Source organism: Plectropomus leopardus, chromosome 5 (assembly GCF_008729295.1).
Source record: "Plectropomus leopardus isolate mb chromosome 5, YSFRI_Pleo_2.0, whole genome shotgun sequence".
NCBI lineage: Eukaryota > Metazoa > Chordata > Actinopteri > Perciformes > Serranidae > Plectropomus > Plectropomus leopardus.
This window is the reverse complement of record NC_056467.1, coordinates 14,726,138-14,744,765: the sequence shown is the minus strand read 5'-3', so window position 1 is coordinate 14,744,765 and position 18,628 is coordinate 14,726,138. Positions and strand designations below refer to the sequence as shown.

At 39.3% G+C, this 18,628-nt stretch overlaps 1 protein-coding gene and 2 non-coding genes across 4 annotated transcripts in view; all 3 read left to right on the top strand.

The window, feature by feature from the left end:
• Window positions 1–18,628, top strand: part of LOC121943033 (F-BAR and double SH3 domains protein 2-like) — an 81,950-nt gene that overhangs the window by 19,801 nt on the left and 43,521 nt on the right. For both annotated transcript variants that reach the window (XM_042486396.1, XM_042486395.1), the window contains exons 3-6: window positions 1,545–1,590; window positions 15,121–15,200; window positions 16,715–16,859; window positions 17,027–17,160. In XM_042486396.1, the coding sequence (XP_042342330.1) occupies window positions 1,545–1,590; window positions 15,121–15,200; window positions 16,715–16,859; window positions 17,027–17,160 (405 nt within the window). The remainder of the gene's footprint in view (window positions 1–1,544; window positions 1,591–15,120; window positions 15,201–16,714; window positions 16,860–17,026; window positions 17,161–18,628) is intronic.
• Window positions 228–301, top strand: trnat-agu. Its single transcript has one exon. It is a non-coding gene; the product is annotated as a tRNA-Thr (tRNA).
• Window positions 2,227–2,300, top strand: trnat-agu. The gene has a single exon. It is a non-coding gene; the product is annotated as a tRNA-Thr (tRNA).

Sequence of the window (18,628 nt, the reverse complement as noted above, 5' to 3'; positions counted from 1 at the left end):
CAGTTGCAGTCATTGGAATCTGGAGTATTGCCATGCTCAACTCAAAGGGAATTAAGGTATTTCCGATATAAAACAGAAATGACAAATGTGCTGCTTCAATCTTCTGAAATGTGAGGATTTGATTTTCTTGTCTTCTATCATTATGCACTGAATATTTTTTAGGTCTTGCATTGTGTTATTCCAACAAATGAGAATTTTAAACATTGCTTTTTGTGAGTGTAGTACAGGGCGCTGTGGCTTAGTTGGTTAAAGCGCCTGTCTAGTAAACAGGAGATCCTGGGTTCGAATCCCAGCAGTGCCTTTTTTTTTCCCAGTCCAGTACACAGCTGAGGAGATTGTAAGTCAGGGCAAGATAAAAGTGGAGTGCTGTCCTCTCCCTGAAAACTTGTCAGAACGCTACACATGTTGCACTGCACATTTTCCTTCTGATATCGAACTAAACTGCTGTACAAATATAAATGCTTCAATAGTGGAGATTAAAAGTATGTACAGATAAAAACAAAAACAAGGTTTTATGAGTTAGCATAAGGTAACCAACTTTTGTGGTTGGAAAAAAACTAGTAGTAGGTTCCAAACATCTTGTCAGTCCATGATTAATTATTAATCAAGCAGTGAGTGGGTGCTGTGGCTTAGTTGGTCAAAGTGCCTGTCTGGTAAACAGGAGATCCAGGGTTCAAATTACAATTTTCATCTTTTACAAAATTTCCTTTTGAGATCCTTGTGTGATCTCCTTGAAATCAAGATTCCTGCTGCAATAGAGCGCAAGAGGAGACACCATACAAGCATAGTCAGTCGCACAAAAGTATATTCTTACAAACAGCATCAGAAACAATGACAGACATCTCTAATAAGTGATTTAAGAATTGTCCAAGCGAGTTGAGAAATAGAGTTTTAAAATCACATATGATCATTCAAGTCTACAAGAATTAGCTAAATTAAATCTTCAGAAGAGATGGTATTTACTGAGGCAGCTTTAGTGGGAGTCGTTTATACACAGAAAGGCATTCAACATATTGATGTACTGAGGGCCATTCTACTTTTTTGGCAACGTACACAATGATGGGTGTGATATTTGAAAATAAGCAGTCTTATTAATTACAGAATATGCAGGTAAAATGTTTGTGTACCTGGTGTGGTCATCTCAGGCTGCTTTGTTCATTTAGTAAACAGCGCCAGTACATTTATCTGTCTGTGTAATCGTATACTCAGTGTTGTATTTTTCATTCTGCACATTCCTGGACTTTGATAAGACTTTGATAACTGTCCCTGCTGCCAGGATGCTGTGTAACACAGTGAGGGCAAGGGGAATGTTTGAAGGAGGGCTTGTATTTTGTGGGTCAGAACGTGGGTCAGTCTGGCAATAAGAAGACAGAAAAAAAACTGCAACTTCTCTTTTGCATAATGTTGAGGTCACTGAGTTCACTCCTGCTTTTTTCATTAAAGTGTAGAAATTATTGATGGAAAAAAAAAAGATATATATTTTCTGCCTCCTGTCTTTAATATGTAGACACTTAAACAAATCTCTTTTCTGTCTGTCTCTTTAGGAGCTACAGTCTGAAGAAGGGACAGCTGGAGAGGGACTATGCACAGGTAAGACTGGCAATATAAATTATATATGTATGTATGTATATATATGTGTATGTGTGTGTATATATCTCAGTACATTAGTCTTACAACTCTCCTAAACCCTAGTCCAGAGTTTTAAAAGTTATCCATTACTGTGAGCACACATTTTTTTTATTTTAGACAATTTAATGAATTACTTTTATAAAACTCTATCTTGAGTTTGGCAACATGATGGCTGCATTTTGATATCTTATTCATAGAGTTCTGTGGCTAAATTGGTTCAAGCGCATATCTAGTACTAGTTTCAAATCCCAGCGGTGCCTTTTCTGTGGTGAGCACAGGTCTTGTATGGTATCGTGAAAGAAGAAACCTCCAGAGGTGGATTTGGTGAAGGGACATTTGTGTGTTTCAAGCAGCCAACTGTAGTCAAATGAAAGCTGGAGTATTGTATTTCCATGCTATACTCAAAGGTAATTAAGTGATTTCCCTCATTAAAATAAAATGACAAACATTTACTGCTACCAAATTCTTAATGTGAGAATTTACTGCTTATTTTGTTTAATATAATGTTTAATATCATTATTTATTGTATTGGCTTTGGAATATTTTCTTCCAACTAAGCAATTGCAATATTGTTTGCTGTATTCAACAGTGTCACAGGGCGCTGTGGCTTAGTTGGTTAAAGCGCCTGTCTAGTAAACAGGAGATCCTGGGTTCGAATCCCAGCAGTGCCTTTTCAGCAGTCCTCCAAAGCTGTGTTTGAGGAGGCTGTTGAAATGAGGAAGGTAAAAATAATGTAAATAAATAAAAAAAAATACTGACATTAGTCAAGACCTATGCATGCATGCTTTGATCTATGTCATCCACCCATGTTTGTCAGGGTGCTACGTAGACTGCATGGACTGCATAGCAAGTGTATCAACTGTGCCTGCTCCACTCTCTCGTTTCAAACCCCAGTCCAGTGCAAAACACTCATAAGTCACTCACAGCCGCCTCAACATGATGAAGTCAGTTTTAAGTTGGTTATTTGACCGATATTAATTCAAGACCAAGCAGCATCATTACATTTCACTTATGTCATTTATTTTCAGCTACGTCACCAACATGAGGACCTCCCAGCCCTCACGTTTACTGCTGGGGGCTGACACACATCGTCAGTTGTACTATAAATAGAACCGTGTGTGTGTCCGCATTACTGTAGCTGTCCACAGATGTTCAATGTGTCCAAGCCTTAATGCGTTGCACCTTTTACTACTTGATGCCAAACTGCGATGCGGTGCAATTGTGAATGCTTTGATGGGGAAAATTACAATTATGTGCAGAAAAAAGAAAAAGGTTTTATCTGTCAGGATTGTAGTCTGTAAATAAGAATAGACATTGCATCTCCACTCCCTCCTAGTGTACAAAAATGAAGCCAAAATATTTTCAATGTGTCATTTCTGTCCCTAAAATCAATACTTTGGTGATTCAATTCAATATATTGCATTTACGAAACTATGTTTTGAGTTTGCCAGTTGAAACATGGTTTTTCAGTTACTGATAGTGTATGGAGCTGTGTCTTTATCGGTTAAAGCACCTGTTTTAAAAGCCCAACAAATCCCAGCAATGCCTTTGTACGGTGAGTTAAGGAAAGAGAAATCAGAATCAGAATCACAATCTAGTTTTATTGCCAACCAAGTACATTTACGTATACAAGGAAAGTGACTTGGTGTTTTGGTGCAAAACAATTAACATAAAGGCAGAATAAAATAGTGAATTAAACAGAATAGAACATAAGATAAAAAAATATAGAAGAAATTTAAATATATAAAATGACATAATTGAATATAAAGGACACAAAAAAAGTATGTACAAAAGGTGCAATGGAGGGATTGTACAATTTTTCAGAAGTATAGTTAAGTAATGTGAAGTATGGAACAAATAACAGTGTATCACAGTCTTGGAATGGTGTATTACTTAGGCACTCAGTTTACAATTGAACTTGGGTGTTCAGCACATTTGTTACAGATTAAACAGAAACTGTTAAACTAATGCTTAATGGTTATTTGTTTCAGGCAAACTGTCAGACACATCAAAGGAGATTAAAAAATGAATTGATTGTTGTAATGTTCAAGTGAAAGTCTTGAGCAATAGTTCAGTTTAAACTAACCTAAACTGCCACTTTGCTCTTCTTATGAAGCCTACAGCAGAAAAAAATTGGCAAAGCAGAACTGATAATTTGCAAACCCCTTGAAATGTCCCCATACAATTAGAGCAACTTCTATGCAGATAGGATGCTCTCATACATTTTTTAAAATGAGATCCCTTTTTTTATGAGCATTTAAATTTCTCAGAATACCCATTTTCTTCCTCTTCACGTTGTGTCACTGTAAATGGCGGGGTAAATTGTTTTTTGTCATGGATAGGCTACATTTTATTTTTGGCACTGACATTTTCATGCAGTCATTTCGTCTTTTTTGATAAAAGTGACAATGTATTCGTACTTAACTCATGTGCTGCGGGCAACATTTGCTTTCACTTCTCATATTCCTGTTTTGTTATTCGCAGATGTTTTAATGTTTATTTCCCTCTTACTTCCGGGCACTCTTTCTGTCTGTTTGCAGATTTATGAAATGCTGCATAGTAATCCTGATTTTGTAAACTGGAGACAGCAAAGGGATTTTTGCATGTAAATAAGCCCTATATGCACTCAGCAATAGACTATGTAGCCATTTTTCACAGTGTACTGCTTTGCATTTTTGCCTCTTGCAATTCTACCTAGCAAGCAGCCCTAAATGATCTCAGTAGTCTCAGTGGACCTCTTTAACAGGCAGGATTTCAGTCTCAAACTTCCACTCCCAAAACCAACAGAAGGACTGTTCTCTGTGTTCATTTAAACAGCTTATAAACACAATCTCTTTTCTTCTTTTTCTTTCTGAGAGCCTTAATACCAGAGTTTAAGCTCAATATACCACAGTACTCATTCAGTAATGATATGAGATAATATATGGCATTTTTTACAGTGTCTCATTAAAATAATCCAGAATAAGAAAGGCAGATTAATTGATACACTACAAAAAGAAACTATTTGTTTTCAGTTAAAAAGTTAAATGAATATCAGAGCACAATCTGAATTACACAAAATTACCTCAATAGTCTTCTAAGACTCAGTCAGTTTAAAATTTTAAGGAAGCCCGAACATTAACTTTTTTAAATTAAAACAAATAGTCTTTTTTTATAGTGTGATCAATTTAGGTCGGCTACTGGTTTTACATCAAGGGAGGAGTTACTTGTCTATACTGCTTTAGTATTGTTTAAGATTTTACTTTTTTAGGCTATGAAATTGAATGTTATTGAGTTAAGATGTTGGTAAGACAGAGCTTTAATCCCTTGAAACTGAAAATGATTTCAAGCTTAAGGGCTAAATCATCAGCTCTGTCATTAACATTCAGACTTGAGGGAAGACATTTGCAAGTGTTTGTATTTCTAAACACAGTGGGGAGGAATGACTGCTTCCTTACCATGAAATTATTTTTACCCATCAGACAGCCACTCTGTACTGTGCTGCAGATTTGTCAGGACGCACAAAACCAAAATACATTTCCCAGCAGACGGCTGCGTCAGCATACTCCTCTTACTAAGCATTAGTTGAGCAGCGTCTACATAGAAACCAAGCTGTGCTTGCTGCCAACAGTGTGAGAGATTTCCTGATTCTTATTGTATTTTGATGCTGCTCAGTTTAAGCTCCCCTCACATGCACACTCATGCACACAGACACAGAAATGCTCTCAGCTGCAAAATCCTTCTGTGGCATAATGAAAAACATTTGAATACATTACCAATCCAGCTTTTAAATACATATTAACGTATAAAGTATTCATTCTTGGCCACAAAAGTAGCTCTTTTTTTATAGCCCCAATATTGTAATTGTTCATTAATATGAAAAGCTGAGATGGAATGATTGAGTGAAGATGATGTGCTGAGAGGTGAAAAGTGCTTGTTTGTGTGTGTGTTTGATAGTATGTGTGTGTTCATTTACATGTGGCTTGGATGATTAAGTATGAGTTTCCTGTGGACAACCCCTCTGGTTTCAGACACTCATTATCTCCCCTTCTCCCTCACTCTGTCTTGCTCTCGCTCTATCGCTCCAGCACTGTCTTGTTCACCTTAGAAATAGAGGTTGCCTAGCAACACCCCCCCTCCTCACCACTCAGGAGGACAATGGATCCCTTCCTAATTGTAGGTGTGTGCATGTATTTGGGTGCATTAATGTGTGGAAATATCAGAGTATAGTGGGGTTTTTTTGGTTCTTTTTATAGATGCATGATGGACAGGAATAATTAAGCAAACTGACTCTTTGCTCCCTTACTGTTAGAAAAATGGCATTTTATTTTGGCACGTCTGCCTTTGCCTCTTGTCTCTATTTTCACTGGACACACTAGCCCTTTTTAACACGTGCTTTAAGGCCCCTGCTAAGTCCTTCTTTATGCCACCTTTGCATTTTACGCAGAACCAAACGACGGCGCCATTATACCTCTTCCATATGTGATTTTAGACAGCACGCCAGCATCGTTGAACAAAAACATGCGTGATGAGCTTGACATGTAACACAGCAGTGTCAGCTTCTAGTGTGACATAAAGCATACCTGTTAGCAGCGCTTTCTAAACAACCATTGCATTACGTGGCAATAACGATCATTAACCTTCTCTGTTATATGGCGGCTGATCTTGTCCTCTGCTTGGAGGGTAAGGGGCTCCCAAATCTCATTGTTTCCGAATATCTCATATGTGGGCATACTACTATTAACAACTACTTTTAAAATCTCCCACTGTGAGTTACATGCATAATATGTTAAAGCGTCACCCCTGTTCTGCCCATGGTTCCATCCTGCTGGCTGTTCTGTGTGTACCAACAGTTTCGGCGCTATTACTACCTCCTGTGGTGGCTTAAAGGCGAGACAAGTCTGTTCCTTCGTTCTGCAATAGTACATTATATACAGAACAGCGAGGTGGCTTAACTGTGCAGTATTCCCACCTTAAACAGGCAGTGTCAGTGTGGCTTCTGTGATGCAAAAATAGTGAATAGGGCACAAACTGTAAAAGCTATTATACTCCAAGCCGACAGTCAGCCCACATTGGGCCAATGTGGCCCTTGTCGCTGTGGTGTGTCCCGCACCGTTGGCCCTTGTCAACCCTGTTCCGCTACTTCTCTGCCAAATCATGTCGATTTAACATGTTGAATCAGTGGTGGCGGCCATGGAGCCCATTGGTGGAAATCACTTTGATTGGCTGTTCAGCTCAGCGCACTAGAAGACAAAACAAAGTCAAGTGGCTAAAGTCAAGAGGGAGTGAGGTTGATAGGTTATATAAGGTAAGGTTTTTTTCTTTAGCCATTGAGCTCTTTAGCAGAATCCTTTCATGATAGTTTTTGATGTTGTTCACTGCCACCCGATAAATATGCTTTGTTCTTCCAACATTAGACTGTGCCTTCCAGTTTCCCATTTTGAATGATAAATAAAGCCAATTGCCGTCTGCTGGTATTGGGGGGTATCTCCTCTCACGCAGGCGCAGAAGTCATGTGCCGGTTGGCCGTCGGTTTGGCGTGTTCATGTGCAACGTTTTGGCCATGACATGGTGACGTGAGGCAACAAAGCAGGGGGCTTTCGTCGCTGCTAGTTCTCTGATGACCGTTTGGCGTGTCTGGCCCCCAAGGGACAGACAGAGAGGCAGGGAGAGAAATAGACACGAGCATTGAACAAACAAGAGGAAAAAGAGCATAGGAAGGACAACAGAGGGAGAAAGAAAGTGAAGATGCTGTTGTTTGACCTTCGTCCTTTCACTTTGTCAGACCAGGCATCTCCTCTGAAGGACTCAGCTGCAATTACCAGCCGCCAGTCAAATGCTCTATGTATTCTGTGTGTGTGGTAGCATGTGAGTGTCAGCTATTTGTTCTGTATTCTCCTCCCACGATCAGCATTACTGGAATAGTTTTAGGCTGGGGTCACACTTCACTGTACTGCCCAAAAAGGCCAGCCTGCTATGGCTGTCGCTGTGTGTCGACGTCCCTCTGCGTACATAAATCAGCCTTAAGATTATGGGTGTTTTTCATGGTCTGCAGCTTCCCTAAATGAATTATGAATTTTTAGGTTTGGTTAATCTGATATAGTCTACCCAGAGTCGATAATTTGCGAATGTAAAACACTCTCAAAGCAGAGTTCCTTTTTTGTAATTCTAATGACTTTTTCTCCTCTCTCCATCTCACATTTTTTTCCTTCTTTATCTCCTTCTCTATCTGGTCTCCGCACCCTTTCTTACTTCCATTGGCACATACCTTACATAACAATAACTCTGTGGAAGCCAACTAATAATTATGCATTAATCTGTTATGTATTTAATACGGCAACAATATTTGATCTAGACTGATTTTGACAAGGTTAATAGAAGGAAGAAGACGTCTGAGAACAGGAGAAGAGATAAGTGAGGAGGGAAGTTTCTCTTTAATCTCCTTGTTCTCTCTCACATTCACCCTCCTCTTACCTATCCCCTATCTTTACCTGAGCTCAAATGGGGATGTCAAAGACGTCCTAACACAAAATACACACACACTAACGAGGCAGAGAAGTGCAGACAGGAGGAGACGGGAGAGAGAATCAAGTATATTGATTTAGGAGGAAGTTGAGAAAGTGCGGGGGTTGAAAAGGCAGACACACAGAGGCAGGAAGAAATCAGAGAGAGACAGCAGATAGAAAGCGAGTGAAAGTGAGTGAGCCTGCGAGAGCAGAAAATAAGTGAGTGGAAGAGCGAGAGTAAACACAAGTATCAAGGTGACTGTCTGCGGAGTTGTTTGGCAGGAAGTACAGCTGAGAGAACAGTGACGAATGGATGCAGAGAGCTTAGTTATGAAGGGATGAATGAAGCATAGAGACATTTAACAACACCGTCCTCAACTCAACTTCTTTCTGCCTGTATTTATGTATTTAATCTTTACTCTGAAATGTCCAATCTGTAGATATTGTATGGCAGAAATGGAATACAATGAAAATATTTCTTTTAGTGTATAGTACCCTTAAAATAACAATCGTGTTTTCGTTACCTTAGAATTAACAGAGGGAGCAGGTCCTTGTCCACTGAGATTGACATGTTGCACTGCCAAGTTTCTACAGTAGCCTAGAATGGACAAACCAAACTTTGGCTTTAGATAGGGCCATTCGTCTTATTGATTCAGACGCCATAATGTGACAAGCCACTGTCTGAGAAAACACTGATTTTTTATGTGAAACTGCTTTATTCAGTGTTAGTGTTAGTTTCAATCACTGGGGCCGTTTGTTTAGGAGATAAAGATACCTCTATGGACACTTGAACACTGGAGGAAATCTAACTGGGAAAAGTTTCAGCTGGCTGCAATCTGCAATCCTCACTGCTAGATGCCCCTTAATCCCCCTAAATCATACACACTGGCCCTTTGCTACAGTACCTCTCATTTAAGTTTGCTTAAAGAGGTATGTCCCTGCTGGAAAAATGAGGTCTTTTCATGAAAATGAGCTGCCAGTGCATTAGAAAGATGTAAATACTTTTGAATTTGGAACTACATGACCAAAGAAAACAGAGGAGAAGGGCTGTGTTATTCCATTTTGCTCAAGAGGGAGAAGACATACAACTACCAGAATGCACTTCACTGCATCTGACCCATAAACAGCAAAATCTAGGCACTAGTTAGATGGAGGGAAGTTTACCAAAATTCATTTACACATACGACACATATTGCTTTGATACAAATCTGGTTGAATATTAGCGAAGTATCCCTTTAAAAGTATTCAGCAGTTGTTATTGTTTGGACTGTTTAAAACGCTGCTAGTATGTGAAAAACGAAAGAACAAGTTAACCGCAAACATATCAGCCTGCAAAAAAAACATAAACATCTCCAAGGCCAATGAGTAACAATGATGTCACCTTATTTTTGACCAGTAATTGCAGTGTCTCCCATGGATCTGTAATTTAGAAAACACCATAATGCAGCTGTGAACAAACACTACTGACAGACCATTTGACTAGAATGAAAATGCCATGCCATGCCATTACTAACTGATGCGCTTAAAATACTCAATAATAATCAGCCTCTCTTCCTCTCCATTTTACTTTTTTTGTCAACCCTGCTCACACACTGGTCTCCTCAGGATATCCTGCTGTTTTGGTACCCCGTTTGCCACTGTGATCACAAAAACAGGATGTATGTGTTTGAGTGTGTGTGTTTCACCAAAATGTGTGTGCGTGTTAAAAGGAGCAGCTCAGCCTCACACAGACCACACAGGAAGGGCAAAGGAGAGAGAGAGTTGCCATAGTAACATGCCGTTCAGGTGGTTGTCATGTGATGACTGCACAGAAAGGAGGATGGAGGGATGAGATGAGGTGGGAGCCGGGGAGAGGGGATAAAAAGAAAAACATAGAAAAGTAGAGGACAGAGGAAAGCAGAGGGAAAACTAGAGAGGGAGCCAGTGAAGGAAAATTAAAAGAACATCAGAAATCCTCCCAAGTCGGCCAACAACACTTCAGCTGTCACAAATCAGTCACTCAGCGTGCCTCTCACCATTCAGTCATTGCCAAGTTTAGCTGTCATTGCTCTTGCTCAGATAACAGGTCCGTCACCACAGAGTCATTTAAGAGGCTTTAAATTGTGTGCTGGCATTAAAAAAACGATGAAGGCCCAGAAATGGAGGTGGACTATTGTGCTCGGGTTACTGTTACAATAAGTAATATGGAGTCAGTGTCACTCCTGCTACTTCATGTTTTGGCTTGGGAAATTACTTCCATGTATATAAAGGATTGGTCCACATTTTTCAAGTCTGCTGTACCCACATGCCCATGTGTACATCGGTAACTGTTCCTTCTGTCCATGCTGGCTGTGAAGAGATGCCTTCCTGAAACTATTCCAGTGTGAGATGAGGCTCAAAATATACATCTTTGCTCTGTGCAAAAGTACACTCCACACAGATATCTGCGTGTGTATGCAGAATCTGTAGGCAAGGGTATGAAGTTTGGGTATCATAAGCATTCTGGTGTCCATTTGTAGTCTAAATAGTATTGACCAATCACATTTAATTAAACAGCAGGTTAACAGTCAGTGTGCAGAGGCAGGAATCATTGGATAAAATCATTGGATAAAATCTTCTGACAGCGAGTTGCCTTTATTTAAACATTTTTCCTCATTTATCTGCATTCATTTGCCGACATCTGTTTAAAGAGATAAGCTGAAATAGAGTGCCCCAGGGATGAGGTTTTTCTGTCGGCTAACCTGGAGACTAATGTTGCCCTTGTCAAAATGCCTATGGAATTTTTCCATTGGATTTTGGAGCATTGCAGAAAATAAGTAAAAAAATAAACATTTATGATACTTGAATGTTTTGCTTAATGAATGACCACTTTCAGGATTTTTGTAGCCTGAATGCAATTGCCAGAAGTAAAAGCCTATTACTAGGCTAAAGCAAACTACACTACAGTTGCATCACCACTACTACAAGGCTGTAAAACTGTGTTCAGTAGGGGTCGGCATGTTGAAGTTCTGTAGTCTCATTTAGCCACTTGTTAGCAACTGTGTTTTTTAAGACACATAAAAGCTTCAAAGTTTGTGAGAGGGGTATTTTCTGTAGTATTTTATGTCATAGAACAAAATGTCAGTCTTTTTAAGCTTGGGGTAACCACTTATTTCAGGCTTCTAACCAAAAACCCATTCAAAAAAACCCATTGACTTTTAGATGTGCTGAAGTGCTAACAGATTTCTGGGTTTTAAGACTCATTCCTGGGGTTTTCTATTTGGTGTCATTGCATTGTTAAATGTATCGCTATGACATTTTGACCCTTGAAGGTTTTCCTTTTACTTTTATAACAGTAAGGGTTTTTACATCACTTGTTCAGCAGAATTTTATGTTTTGGTGATTTGAGTAATGATCTAATAATGAGAACCCTTATAACAGTTAAATTGATAGGAAGTAGTGAGGTGTGGATGTCAAGCTGTCAAATCAGCTCACAGTCAGTGGCTGTCTCAGCTATCAGTCACTGTCCTCACTTAACCCCTCCACATCCATGCACATACACAAATGATGCCTGTTTATACAAGCAGGAAGGCAATTAAATCCTAAGCACTTCTATTCCAATTTTAATGTTGTGTGCCTCTCCAGCCCTTCACACACTCCCTCTTTTTTTTCTAACAGACACGGTCTCACAGTCTTTCATCTGAGCCATCCACACCCACTCCACCCTTCCCTAGAGAGTGAGAGACGTTGACTATTCTTGAAGTAAACGTGTTTCCTCATGCATTAGACAGGGCAGTTTCTGTGCCGGCTTTTCTTTGTGTATTTGTGAATTTGTGCATGTGTATATCTACTTTATCTGGCATTTTTCTGGCTCTTAAACTGTAGCTGACGTCAGTGAGACTGGCATTAGCTAAGAATTTCCTGAGGTAACCTGCACAGTTAGTAATAGGTTACCTCTTCTGTGTTTCCATTAAAAGATTCTGGCATAGTACCTTTGGAACCAAAAGCAACACCTATGAACTGGTACCTCGACCCAGGATTTGTGTAGCATTTCCACCGCAAACAGTACTCTTGCATGTGGGTGGGGCTGTTGCTCCGTCCAGCAGCACTCACTGTATTTCCTTGCGTTGCAGAGTAAAGTCTGCACCGCGTTTATCATACACAGAACGGGGCTGCAGACTAGAGTGAGAGTGTCTCTCTCAACGGGATATTTTTAAATAGCGGCATTTGCACATTGACTCCTTCACAAGCAAGAACAGGGGTTTACTGCTGCCCGAGCGCACCGAACAAAGGCTTAACATGTTTTTTTTTATCCAAGTGAGGATTAGAATATGCAGTTCACATGATCCAGTTGCAATAGATATACAATTTTAAACGCTTGTAGATCCACACATTACTAAAAGTGTATGTCATCCAAGAGAGACAATACAAACAGATGGAGTGGTCAAAGTTTTCACGTTGAAATTTAAGTGTTGGATTCATGTCGTCTTCTCATGCATTGAGTAACATTACAAGTAAATGTTCCACCTTAAAAGTTGCTGGCAGTCGACCCAGTGAATATTTTTTTTCTCAATCTATAGCTGCTGCTAGAGGCTGCAAACACCACTTCATTTTATAGTTATAGTTTACTAATGTATAAAAAAACATTGTCATGGTAGGAACAGTGGTTAAACCAGCCATGACTTAGCCCTTTAATACAGTGTTGATTTTCTATTGACCAATCAACAGACTGCAGTGTTCCTAGCTCCACCTTTTAGTACCAGATCATCCCAACAGCAGGGTGACGAAAAATGGGGAGGGCTCCAAAGGTACTAAAGGTACCATCCACAACTTTTCACAATGGAAACACAAAAGAAATGCGCACCAGTCTGAACTGAACTGAACCCACCTGCTGGTTGAAACGGCCCATAGGCTACCTTCATCTTCATGGCAGCACTGAAACAGTATGACTCAGTAGTAGTGCTGACCTCAACACTCAATTTAATCTGTTTCAAAATATTTACTCCACTGGCTGCCAATTTACTCAGACAGTAACACTGCTGAGGTAATGGGGAGTTGTTCTTCGATTAATTCTTTTCTAGAAAAAAAAACTGGCTTTTGCCTTCAGGAGGATTTAGCTGGTGAGTGCCAGAGAGACCTGGTAAATGTTTTTAATGGCCTTATTTACCATCTGTGAAAGGTTAAAACAGAACAAAATTTGATGAAATATGTATAACAAGAGAGTGAGAGAGAGAGGGGATGAAGATATGTGGCAATGAATAATAAGGCTTGGGTTTCAGTTGTGTGGTAACTGCCTTTTTTTTACCAAGATAATATTAAAATCTCTCAGGTCATAATGCCCGATGAAAATAATTTCCTCTGCTTGTCACCTTTGATTTTACGTATATTTATTTATATATTTTAGTGTTTTCATTTGATTTGATTTTATCTGAGAAAAGGCCTTTTGAGAATTGAATTAGTTTGATTTCAAGTAGGCAGCAACCTGTTGTTTATTTTCTTCTTGTAATCTGAGAAAATGTTGGCCCAAAGTTGAAGGAAATGCATTGTGTTTATGTGTTGCCCCAACAAACACACGTCGTTTTTTACTTGCAATATTATGTATAAGCAAAAATAACCTTGATGTCATTCTTTATGTTGCCTGCCTGTCGGTTGTTTTTTTTAATCTCAATAAACATGATAGTATTTGACATGAATTTCTCCCATTTGTCCGGGAGGTTGAAATCCTCTAGGATTCATGAACGCAAACCCTGAGCTTGATGCTTGGGTTTGCAGGGGGGGTAAGGGGAGCAATAGTATAACATTTGAAAATAGGCCTGTGAGAATTGTAATATTCGAGGTGGCGAGTGAACGATGGAGGGAGACATAAGAGGGGATGATGACTTAGAGACAGATTTGAAAACAGAAACAAGAGACCGGATTTGCATGCAGATTTATATGGGAGAGGGATGAAATAGACAAAAGGGAAGAATGTGCCTTGGAGGAATGAATCAGTGTTGCCCTAAGCTCTGTTTGCTCTGATTGGGTTGTTGTATTTGTCATTCTGGTTTGTTCACAACTGTTTTATTAATGAGGATTTGCTCTCCTACCCATCCCCACACACATACACACACACAAACACACACACACAAACTCACTCCACTCCAGAGTGTGCGAGTTGTCGCTACTGACACAGTGACCCAGTCCAGAAGATGTAGGTTAGCCTTTCTTGCAGCCCTCTGGGTTTGTGCTCACACTCACAGGAGCTGACTGTGGAGTCACTGTTGCTGACGCAGAGCTGATCCTTTTAGAGTGTGGCATTGTTTACTGAGCAAAAGCTAAGATTTAGGCTGTGTACTTGAAACTTAAATATAATGACTGTTCAAAGAAAACGGCAGTCGTGAGGCAATTAAGCTAAAATGACCATATCAGTCACATAACAGCCGCTCAGCTGTAAGTGGAGTGGGATGCTGTGCTGGTTTATATTGACCTGTTACCTAAGTGCTTCTTCTTAACACCCAAAGAAAAATGTCAAATGTGTACAGTATGTAAATGAAAGCCTAACTAATAATTGTCAGCAGTTTTTCTAGTGTTAGTCTCCTGACCTTTTCCTTAAACTCAGTCTCTCTCAGAGCTCCGATCAAGAAAGGTTATGTTATAAGAGAATTTAAACAGTATTTCAGCATTTTCTTAAAATCTCTGTATGCATCCTTGTAATACAAAAAACTTCATATACCATGGTTAAGAAAATCAACCACTCTCTGTTGAAATATATATATAAGATTATTAGAACACAGTGCTGGTCAACAGATAATCATCTCTTCTGATATCGTATAACATCTTGTTTAATATTGGTTATAATTACAGGATGGATTAAATAGATACATGAAACAGAGATTATTTTCCCTCTGGTAAGAGATCATAGTATGAGCGCAATTATACACCTCAAGGTATATTAATAATAACAAATACTCAATAGAGCTTCATGCAGTCTTGTTCTTGCCAGAAAACCAGAGATACTACTTTGCCTTAACTTTACCTCACTGCCTCATCTTTACACTTGTTCTTTCAGGCTCTGCAAAAGTTAGCGAGCCAGTACCTGAAGAGAGACTGGCCTGGAATCAACCCTGATGACCAGAGGACAGACTACAGGTGTGTGTGCGTGCGTGCGTGCGTGCGTGCGTGCGGCATGTAGAAAAAACATATTAGGCATGCACAATATTGGATATTTTACTGTGTACAATATGCTGATACTTTCCAACTCATTTTGGCTGAAGGCTGATGCTGATATCATTATATGCACAAATACAAATTAACATTTAATTATGCCTACTTTTACTGTGATGGCCCACTGGCATATGCAGACAAAATATTTAAACTTAGATTACGTGGAAATCTTACCATATTTATATTTATGCAGCAACAAAACTATAATTCATTTTATTTTAACAGGCTTGGATTATGCTCTCCCTAAGACAGTCCTGACAGTAGCCTCAACCAGGGTGAATTTGACCCATTTTGACTAATTAAAGTCGCATAATGACAGCATCATCTTATCGGCCTGTCATATTGTCAGAAATGTTTGTTTGTGACTGGTGAGGATATTTCCTTTTAAAGTTTTTATCTGCTGATACCGATGATGTGCAGATATCATTGAACAACCTCTACATAATATGGTCAGCAGCACATTCATGAGTAAATATTTACTGTCACAGACAGACACACTGAAATACAGGGTTCCCACAATCATAGAAATTTGGAAAAGTCACAGAATTTTACATTCTCATTTGCCAGACCTGGAAAAGTAATATATTTAGCAAAAATCACTGAAAGTGTTGAAAATGTCATGGAGTTTTGTTGTGTGGAAAAAAATGAATAGTTACAGGTGTCTACCGAGGATAACCTTCCACACTATGTAATGTAACGGTAATTTTTTTTTTTTTCCTGGAAGTTAGCTGCTGACTTAACGGAGCTCTAATAAGTTCAAACTTTGAGCTGTACGAATGTTGTTTTAGCATCAACATTGCGATGTGCAATAGTTGGACACGGGATGTCAAGTCAGACAAATTAACTCAAACCACTAATTTGGTGCTTAATACAAATAGAAAACTGTCATGGTTCTTATTTTCCATGACTAATATCAGCCAAGGCTTCCACTTTAAGACAGGGTACGTGTAAAGATGACATAATGTAGTAATGTCTGTTATGGGAAGTTTGTGTAGAAAAGTACCATAACTGGGACAGCAAGTGCCACAGACACAGTGAAGTACATGTTTTTCCAAAATGGAAATTTTATTACGAGTCCTTGAAAAGACATGGAAAGTTTTGAAATTTTGTCCCAGAAAATATGTGAGAACTCTGGAAATATTAAGCCTCAAGCTGGATCTGACTTACTGTGAAAACTAGAAACAAAGGCATTAACTCTGCAGGTCAGGCATTAGTTTTGTGCCTTTTGGTTCTAGCAACTACTACATCGTTTCCTCTTCCAGGTGCATGCATACACAGTTTCACAGGCAAACACACAGTGATGTAGGGAATTTAAAAATGTAGCTTCTCTGCAGGAGAACTTTACATTTATAACTTTATGTTTCTAACCAACTGCCTTTGGGAGTACAAGTTGTAGAACAGCAACCATCCAACATTTTGTGCTTCTTCTCTCCAACAAGGAATGTGTATGCTGTGTGGAGGTCCTATTTAGAAGGCACAGTGCAGGTGAGCCAGTCCAGGCTCAACGTGTGTGACAACTACAAAAGTCAAGTATCAGAGCCCGCTAAGACTGTTCGACTCTACAAGGAGCAGCAACTCAAAAAGGTGAGCAGATGCATGGACGTAGGAGTTAGTCATAGTTTCCCGAAGCAATCTTTATTCTCTATCCCTCTTAACAAACGTCCTTCCATGTACTCACACTGAGTTACTGTGACTCATGTTTGTCTGGGCTTTCTCCTACAACTCGCCTGTATTCCCTTTTCTCTTCACAGACCATAGATCAGCTGAGTGGCATACAAGCAGAGCTGCAGGAGTCAGTGAAGGAGTTGGCCAAAGCCAAGAAAAAATACTACGACTGTGAGCAGGTTGCCCACGCAGTGCGAGAGAAGGCTGACATCGAGGCCAAGTAAGCTCACCGCGGCACTGTGCATGTGTGTGTGTGTTGGTAGGGATGTACGTAAAACAGAAAATAACTAAACAGATGGTCTCCATTGTCAGAAAGAATACCATCGAGAAAAGAAAGTTGGTTAACCTCACAAAGAAACTGAGGTCTTACATGTGTGAGAGAGATGGAGAGAGAGGGAGAGGGAGAAACCATGGAGGCTCATTTAAGCAAGCCATTGCATATGTATAGTGGTGTCTATAAGTCAGATGGGGAAAATACTGACCAACAGGGACCAAAACTCCACAAGAGCATAAGAACAGAACAGGAGTTTGACCATATTGGTGGGTGCAGTTTGCAGATATAAAAATTAGGGCTCCTGGAGATCATTCACCGGTCTGTTATCACTTTCATTAATCTTAAAACAACCTTAACTGGTATTTAAATGTCTTCAATCAGTCTTTCAAAAAAAGTTTTCTTTTTAGATCTTGCTGTTATTTCAAGCTGATTTTTTTCAAACAAATAAAGAATATTGCAGTGAAAAGGGGGGAAAAAAAGCATTTCAAGATTTTATATTAGGATTGGGTTGAGACATGAAGAAGGCTTTTTCCCAGGAGCTGAATCTAAGAATTATGAGAAAATGGTCAGCAATTCATATTGATCTTAAATTGAGCTCAGTTATGTCTAGAAGAAATAGGCTGGACAAAGAAGAGATCTTATTTTGGATTAAATTTTTCTCTGGGACAGATCAGGATAATGGAGCCAACAACACTCAAATTTTGTATCCATCCAGGATACTCAAGCATTGGATCCTGTCTGCTGGTTGCTGTCACTGTTGCCTAAATAAGATGAGGAACTGTAAAATCAACTAAAGCTGGGCTTTTAACCAAGACTCAGTGTACTTCATGCAAGTTTTTCAAAATCAAGATGGAAATCAAATGCATTAAAATCCCACATGCAGAGTGAGAAGAAAATTTAGAAACACCAACAAATTTTGTTCTTCATCTGCGCCATGCACCCAAAAGTCATGTTTATGTAACAGCAATCCTCTGGGCAAATGTATCCCTTAACCTGGTAACTGATGTCAGTGTAAAACTGGTACTGTACTGAAATTTTATTCCAAATGGCATTAAAAAGTCTTAAATCAAACTGGCCTTTAGTTAAAGGAACCCTGAAAATGTTTTCTCCTTAGCTTTCTAGGTAGATTTAAATATATTGTCTTGTGTTTTTCACTATATAGCAAGTTTAATTGGATTTCTTATTAAATAGCCCCTTTAGTAGTAGAGAACTTGAGTTCCTCCTATGAGTTTAATATTTTGAAGCTTTGTGCCACAATTAGTACCAAAGTTTGATCCAGTGCTGATGAGTGTTGTTTTTCTCCCAGCCCCAGGTAACAGTAGCTATGGTGACATTTTCACTTCATTGAGTTCCTGGCTTCGGTTAGCGCTTACATTGATTGGCCAGTCAACTCATTTCTGTTTTCTATCACTCA